The following is an 8,030-nucleotide window of genomic DNA, read 5'->3' as shown; positions in this document are numbered from 1 at the left end:
GCTTTCTCTGCCACGACTCCTTTTTTATCACATGTATGACATTGCTAATTTGCAATCTGTGCACAGTGCCAGTGTCAATAACGTAACTGAAATGCTGATAGTGGTGTGTTTCTAATGTTTTGGAAAAAGTGTCATGTGTAATCTCATACCCACATTTATTTGAACTAAATTACTAAACACTAAAACACAAACCAGAAAGAATTTGGTCATTTTACAAAATCTCTCAAAGCATCTGTACATCAGATTCAGATCTGAGCTTGATCTGTGTACGTTGGGGTCAAGTCGGTGTTATAACCGTCAAAACAAGAAAAATGGAAAAACACATTTTTCTTGATCAAAAGGCCGTCAAATAAACTGATGCCATTCTTTAATCAGAGTCAGGTGCAGAAAGATGAATGAAGCAGGTGCATAAGCTGACTGAGGCAGCTATTGAAGATTATGGAGATGTAGCCATGCTCTTCATGTGACTTTTCTTCATATTTAAAGCTGTTTTTATGTACACACAAACCTCTTCTCCACCTTTGCTTCTCCAATTTATTTGACAAAAAATAAATTGATCACTTTTGGTGAGACCCCATTTCATATCCAGTGTTGGTCCAAATATCCATTCAAGTGACAATTTTTATGTTGGATCGTTATATGAAATGAGTTGACCAGACAATGATTGTTAGAGAGTTATCTCTGGGATGCTGGGATGATAGCTCCCTCAGGACTTAAACTCCGGTCAGAGAGTGGGGCACAGAGAGTGATGTCCGGATATACTTTAATGGAAGTTAATAGCAGCTCAACAGTACAGCAGTAGGCATACTTAACGAATGTGGGAGGGGTGGACAGACGTGTGGTTCTGAATAACAAGAAACAAGGAGAAACAATTTTCACATATAAATATAACACTCGTCACTTCCCAACATCATGCCAATATAATGAACTGTAACACAAATAATCAGCTGAATGCTCTGACATAAGAAAGTCCCACAATCCCATTTGAACAGGCAGGAAACAAGAATACCTACATATCTCAGACAACAGAAAGGACCTAATGCCCCCAAATTAGGAAAGGTCGCAATTACATGGTCTTCAGTGCCCTCTAGTGGCTAAATAACACAACCGCGGTACACAGATCCAACCCGCAACAAATGCTACGGTGGTAAGTCACATGCCTCTACCAATCTCGATAAATCTCCTAGCATAAACCCCCTGTAATCAATGTCAAAGTACAACCCGTGCTATAAGTGGAAATAGACTCGTAGAACTGGAGGGATTTTGACTCACATTTGCACAGGAACGCACACGGCTGGAGATCGCTATTCCCCCACACTCATGGAGAAAAACATGGCTAATGCTCCTCGGACTCGTGATACGGCAGGAGCGTCGTAAAAGCATGTGACGTCATCACCGCAGCAAACAGTAAGAACAAAGTGGAACTTATCGGCAGAAATTAACACTGCACTTATAGCGATGCAATTGAAATATAAGGAGACTTTCGGACACAGCCGCCCCCAAATTTAAGTAATAAATTTGCTCCTCAACCGAAAGTCTAAGCATCATTGGGTTGACAGTCCTCATCATCCTCCCAGGCTGAGAGTCTGACTAATCTGGCAACTGGTCGAAGATATGTCTGTCCCTTGATTGTCACCTCAGCCGCTCTCACCCGACCGTCTGGCCCTGGACAGGCCTTGACCACCTTTCCGATGGGCCACTGCGCTCGCGGTAGTTGTGAGTCAACCACCATAACCACTTGTCCCATGGTCAAGTTGTCAGTTTCCCCCTGCCATCTTTGTCTCCTCTGGAGATCCGGCAGATGGTGACGCAGGAAGTTGGACCAAAAATGGTCCGCCAGAATCTGACTATGGCGCCATCGCCGTCTTCCCAGCATCTCACTCGAAGCATAAATCACCTGGGGGAGTGATGCATCTCGTCGCCCCATTAGCAATAAGTTGGGTGTGACTGGATCCGGATCCGCTACATCCGAAGAGACATACCCAAGAGGCTTTGCATTAATGATCCCTTCCACTTCGATCAGCACAGTTTGCAAAACTGCCTCTGTCACCGTATGGCCTCCCAACACCACTTGAAGAGCTGTCTTCACAGATCTTATCTCCCGTTCCCAAGTACCTCCAAAATGGGGGGAACCTGGTGGATTAAACCGGAACTCAATCCTCTGCTCCGCCAGCTGCTCTTTAATGGGGGCTTCAAGAGCTGAGAAACTAGACCGCAGTTCGGTCTCTCCTCCCCTGAAGTTGGTACCACAGTCAGATAGGATCTCATATGGCTTGCCCCGGCGTGCAATAAACCGACGCAGAGCCATGAGAAAGGCATCGGTATCTATGCTGTCCAACAGGTCAAGATGCACACAGCTCGTAGTCATGCATTTGAATATGATACCCCAGCGCTTTTCAGTGCGCCGTCCCACTTTGATGTTGTAAGGGCCAAAGCAGTCGACCCCAGTGGACCAAAAGGGTGGTTTGTATAGGCGCAGCCTCGCGGGGGGTAGATCTGCCATCCGAGGAATATCAGGACTGGCTCGCCACCTTCGACACTCACCACAGCTGTGCTGGTGCCGCTTGATTGCCTCCCTTCCTCGGAGAATCCAATATTTCCTCCTCATCTCCCCGAACACTCGTTCTGGCCCAGGGTGCAACAGCTGCTCATCGTATTGCCTGATCAGTAGTTTAGTCACCGGATGCTGCGGATCAAGGACTATGGGGTGCATGGCATCCAAGTCCAGACCTTCTGCTCTTCTGAGTCTTCCCCCAACTCTTATCAGTCCAATAGCCGGATCATACTCTGGAGCAAGTGTTAGCAGGCGACTCTGCTTAAGAATTGCCTTACCAGCAACCAGGGCCTGTAATTCCTCGGGGAAGCTATCATTTTGAGCTTGTTTCAGGAGATGCAGCTCAGCAGCTGATACATCTGTAGCAGTCATGACATGGTTTTCGTGATCAGCAGCCGCCCCATGAAGGATCCGATGGGTAGCCTTAACCGCTTCACTCCATTTGCCAAAATTGGAAATTGGCACCGTTTGCTGTGGACTGCATGTGGTGGTGGTTCCACAGAATGCTGTTCCTCTCAGCTCCCCATCGTCTTCTTGACCTTCACCTTCATGGAGAGTTGGCCAGGTATCAGGGTTCGTTAAAAGGAAAGGTGGGCCCTGAGTCCAACGGTTTGGTTGACTCAGCTCGAGAAGGTTTTTCCCTCGCGTGAGGTCATCAGCCGGATTGTCCTTGGTGTTGACATATCTCCAACTTGACACCTCAGTAAGATCTTGTATTTCGGCAATCCTGGTACCAACAAAGACCTTATAGCGGCATGAATCAGATTGGATCCAGGTCAAAACGGTTGTTGAGTCGCTCCATAGGGTAATGTCACTGGGTTGAAATGCCAGCTCGGTCTCCAGTACTCTAGCCAGTTGGGCTCCGGCAAGAGCTGCACATAACTCCAAACGTGGCATAGAAATCTGTTTCCGGGGGCTTACTCTTGACCTCGCCATCATGAATGCCACGTGGACGTCGCCTTGGGAGTCCTGTGTTCGCAGATAGGCTACTGCTCCATAGGCTCTTTCGGAGGCATCACAAAATATGTGAGCCCCTCTATCCGGTCTCCCGACGTCGGCTCTTGGTGGGACATAGCATCTTGGTAGTTCCACCTGTGGCAAGTTCACTAGTTCCTTCTCCCACTGTGTCCATCTGTCTAGTAAGGCCGTAGGATGGATTTGTTCATCCCATCCAACTCCTGCCTTCCAAAGATCCTGAATTAGAACCTTTGCTCGAGTTGAGAAGGGTATGAGGAAGCCCAGAGGATCATATTGTGATGCCATCACCCGGTAAACATTTCTCAGTGTGGGCAGAGAGTACTCCACAGGTCGATGCCTGTATCCAAGGCGGTCAGTGAGACAGTTCCAACGAAGGCCCAGAGCTGGTTCTTCTGGGTCTTGGCTGTGCTGGGAGAGCCAAAGCTCTGTGCTGGCTGCTTTGGCTTCCATTGGTAGGTGCTCCACCACCGATGGAACATTACTGGCCCATTGCCTAATCTCGAATCCCCCTTTGGCGAATAACTCTCGCATCCGATCTATGAGTGTCTTAGCCTCCTCTGCAGATTGGAGACTATGCAAACAGTTATCGACGTAGAAGGCCCTCTCCACCGTGTCCAAGATATCTTCATTACCCTGGCTGTTGTCCCTGACATGTCTTTGGAGGGCATAGGTGGCACAACAAGGACTGCACGTTGTACCAAAAGGCAGAACCTGCCACTCGTACACACTTGGCTCCTCATCCTTCCTCATAGACCTCCATAGGAAGCGGAGCAGAGGTTTGTCTTCAGGCAGCAACCGAATTTGGTGGAACATTGCCTTGATGTCACCACTTATGGCCACAGTATGCTCCCTGAAGCGGAGGAGGACCCCAAGCAGTGAAGGTCCCAGAATTGGACCTGGAAGCAACTGGCTGTTGAGGCTGAGCCCGTTGTATTGGTATGAGCAGTTGAATACAAGTCTAGCCTTGTTGTTGTGGTGAACTACATGGTGGGGTAGATACCATGACTCGCCCGAACAATCCACCTTCTCAGGTGATAGTTTCTCAACATAGCCTACCACCTCCAGTTTATGCACTTCCTGACAATAGGTTTCAGCCTGCCCTGGGTCTCTCGCTATCCGACGTTCAGTACTCCGTAGCTGTGGTAGCAAGGCCAGTCTGGGTGCCCAGAGGCGAGGACTGTCTTTGCGACGGAGGAGGGGCGTTGCATATCTTGTCACTCCCTCCACCTGCACTCTGGTTGTGCGCTGCTCAAGAGCTTCAAGTGCTTTCTGATCTTCCTTAGAACGTGTCGCGGTCTTCACATTTGTGTATGGGAGTACATCTGTCTTCCACAATCGTTCTACATGTTGAAGGAGATCATTGTTTGGGGACCCAGTAAAGAGACACTGTTGCTCTTCCACAGCGAACTGGGTTAAGTTAGCTGGACCCTGCAGAGCCCATCCAAGGCGGGTACAGACTGCCAATGGACCCCCAGGAGGGCCAGACCGTACAGGCTTCGTTGGGACAAGCAGATGAGGGAAGTCTGAGCCAATAAGGACTAAAGGCTGCACCCTGTCGACAGGGGAAAGTGGGAGTCCCTGCAGGTGTGCATATTTTTGCATGAGTGCCTTAACCGGATAACTGTGCTCGGAGAGGCCCAGTTTGTCAGCAGTGAAGGCATGATGGATGTGGTATCTCACCTTAGGATCATGGGCAGGGGAAATCTCAAAGGAGACCGAGGCCCCTTGCAGGTGAATCACATCCTGACGAACAGTTCTTAATGGAAGTGTCTCGGCTTCCTTCCCTAGATTGAGGTGCTGCACGGCTGGTGGTAGGATGATGGATCGTTCAGAACCGTCATCTAGTACAGCAAAGGTCTCCAATGAATACCCAGCATTGTACAGATACACCTTCACAACCTTTAGCAGGACCTTATGAGGACGGTTTGGGTGATCAATGTAGATGGTGGACGTATCTGGGGCAGTGCCAACCATCAGGACTTTCCTAGGCTCCTGTTGGCAAACCTCATGCAGCACTGTAAGATGTTGCTGTTTGCACACTTTACAGGGTGCCTTCAGGGTGCACACATCAGGTGCATGATTCCGTCCACAACGCCAACAACCTTTATCTTTGATCCACTCTGCAATTTGGGTGATGGACAGTGTCTTAAATTTGGGGCAAAGATTAAGGTAGTGCTCACGGGTGTCACAGTATGGACAGTAAGGTTTTGGCTTAATCTTCCCTTTAATGAGAGGTGTCCGATGACCTGGTTCCAGATGAGCTCCATCCCCCTTCCTGTTGTCTGTGTTGTAATACACAGTGGAAGGATATCTTTGGCTTTTCCTGCCTTTCTGACCTTGTTTGGTCTGGTCCTGAAACATGTCGGCTGCCCTACTAGATATGCGCTTGGCCTGCGACTTCACTTGGAGCCAGGCCGAAAAATCTGGCAGGGTATATGTCTTGTCAGTTCCAGTTCTCAGTATCCCACGACTGAGGCTGTACTCAACAAACCCATCTCTGTAGCTTGCTGGGAGCTTACTCAGTAACTTATCGACATGAGAGCCACATCGCAGTTCGTAGCCGTTTTCACCTTCCAGTGATCGAAGCATACCTACTAAAGCTTGCACATCCAGAGCAAAATTGTCAAAGGCTTCTGGGTCCCCCACCCGGATTTGGGGAGAGTTCAGGATAGATCCAAGCTCACTCTGTACGAGCTGACGAGGTTGACCATATTTGTCTTGGAGAGCCTGGAGTGCTGTAGTATATGGCAGGGGATCATGCATATATGCTTGTGCTAGTTTGTGAGCACTTGGTAGTTTTAACTGCTCCAGAAGGATTTGATATTTGAACTGCTCTGTGAGATGAGTATGGCTGCCAAGCAGACTGTCCAGAGCCATCTTAAGAAGCGCGAAATCACTTTCCTTACCACTGGCGAAAGAAGGTAGTGCTGGCTTGGGGATCCCATACGAGCTGGCAATTAGCAGTTCCATCAAGTTGTTGCCATTGCTGGCAGTAGGTGGCAACGGTATCTCGGACTGTAAAGACGGCGCCGTGGGCCCACAGCCAGCTGGTCCGACTTTATCCCGCAGGCGGGACGGTAAATCAGGAAGCGGTAGAAACTGACTGGGTGTTGAGTATGGCACTGGAGGAAGCCATCCCTGATGTTTCACCTTTCCAGGAGGCTGTGATTGTCGGTTAGGAATATTAGAGCTGTCCTCTGCTGCAGGTCGGAGAGTCTGAGTCGAGTAGGTAATAGGGGGGTGATTTCCGCCTGGCTGCTGACCATACTGATGACCAGCTGAGGGAGTGTCCACAGCAGGACTGATATGTTGCGTTGGACACTCATGGAGAGGTTCAGATACTGGCTCCAGGTCAGCAGAGGAGCTGGTGGGATGTAAGGGCTGTGAATCTGGTACTGATGCATCCACTGGCAAGATGGAAGGTGGGAAAGCATTCGCATAGCTGGTCATATTACGTTGCTGTCCGTTATGTGCTGGCTGCTCTGACAGATTCACTTGGGAGTTTACACCACTGCTGCAAGCCTGCAGGCCCGAGTCATACTCACAGTTATTTAAAGGTCTAGGTGCTGGCAGCCCATCTTCTTGATCACGAAGAAAAGCAGCAATGAGGGAAGCTTTCTTTAGCTCCATCTCCTTCTCTTTGAGTCGACGCTGCATTGATAGACGTCTGGTAATAGATTCTCTGGTGTTGTGAGCAGTACGTGCCTCTTCGTCTAATTGACGTCTTTGCCTTTCTTGCTGCATGTATAGTTCTTCCTTCTTACTGGTCAGAGAGTGGGGCACAGAGAGTGATGTCCGGATATACTTTAATGGAAGTTAATAGCAGCTCAACAGTACAGCAGTAGGCATACTTAACGAATGTGGGAGGGGTGGACAGACGTGTGGTTCTGAATAACAAGAAACAAGGAGAAACAATTTTCACATATAAATATAACACTCGTCACTTCCCAACATCATGCCAATATAATGAACTGTAACACAAATAATCAGCTGAATGCTCTGACATAAGAAAGTCCCACAATCCCATTTGAACAGGCAGGAAACAAGAATACCTACATATCTCAGACAACAGAAAGGACCTCATGCCCCCAAATTAGGAAAGGTCGCAATTACATGGTCTTCAGTGCCCTCTAGTGGCTAAATAACACAACCGCAGTACACAGATCCAACCCGCAATAAATGCTACGGTGGTAAGTCACATGCCTCTACCAATCTCGATAAATCTCCTAGCATAAACCCCCTGTAATCAATGTCAAAGTACAACCCGTGCTATAAGTGGAAATACTCCGGCAAAGTAAATAAATTGTCAAACTATTTAGATTATAACACGCTATTACTAAATCTATTCAAAAGTTTTTATTTGAACATCTTATTTTTATATCTATACTCTATACAGTAACTTACTAAAGGGGATGAGGTCCCGTTTTCCCATCCTATGTAGCAAATTGGAAGGGCTTTTTGTTTATGAGTGAAGCGGTGAGAGCTCATGCTAAATGTA

General features: G+C 48.2%; 1 protein-coding gene across 1 annotated transcript; it reads right to left on the bottom strand.

The window, feature by feature from the left end:
* Positions 1 to 667: 667 nt before the first annotated feature.
* Positions 668 to 7,189, bottom strand: LOC121812535. Its single transcript, XM_042215018.1, has 2 exons — positions 1,273 to 7,189; positions 668 to 844 (listed from the first exon to the last, which is right to left on the bottom strand). The coding sequence occupies exon 1, from the start codon at positions 7,187 to 7,189 to the stop codon at positions 1,538 to 1,540; it is 5,652 nt and encodes a 1,883-aa protein (XP_042070952.1). The 3' UTR covers positions 668 to 844; positions 1,273 to 1,537.
* Positions 7,190 to 8,030: the final 841 nt, after the last annotated feature.

Source organism: Haplochromis burtoni, unplaced genomic scaffold (assembly GCF_018398535.1).
Source record: "Haplochromis burtoni strain Fernald_Lab_line unplaced genomic scaffold, NCSU_Asbu1 Contig_644, whole genome shotgun sequence".
NCBI lineage: Eukaryota > Metazoa > Chordata > Actinopteri > Cichliformes > Cichlidae > Haplochromis > Haplochromis burtoni.
The sequence above is the reverse complement of the archived record's forward strand: the minus strand, read 5'-3'. Positions and strand labels throughout refer to the sequence as shown.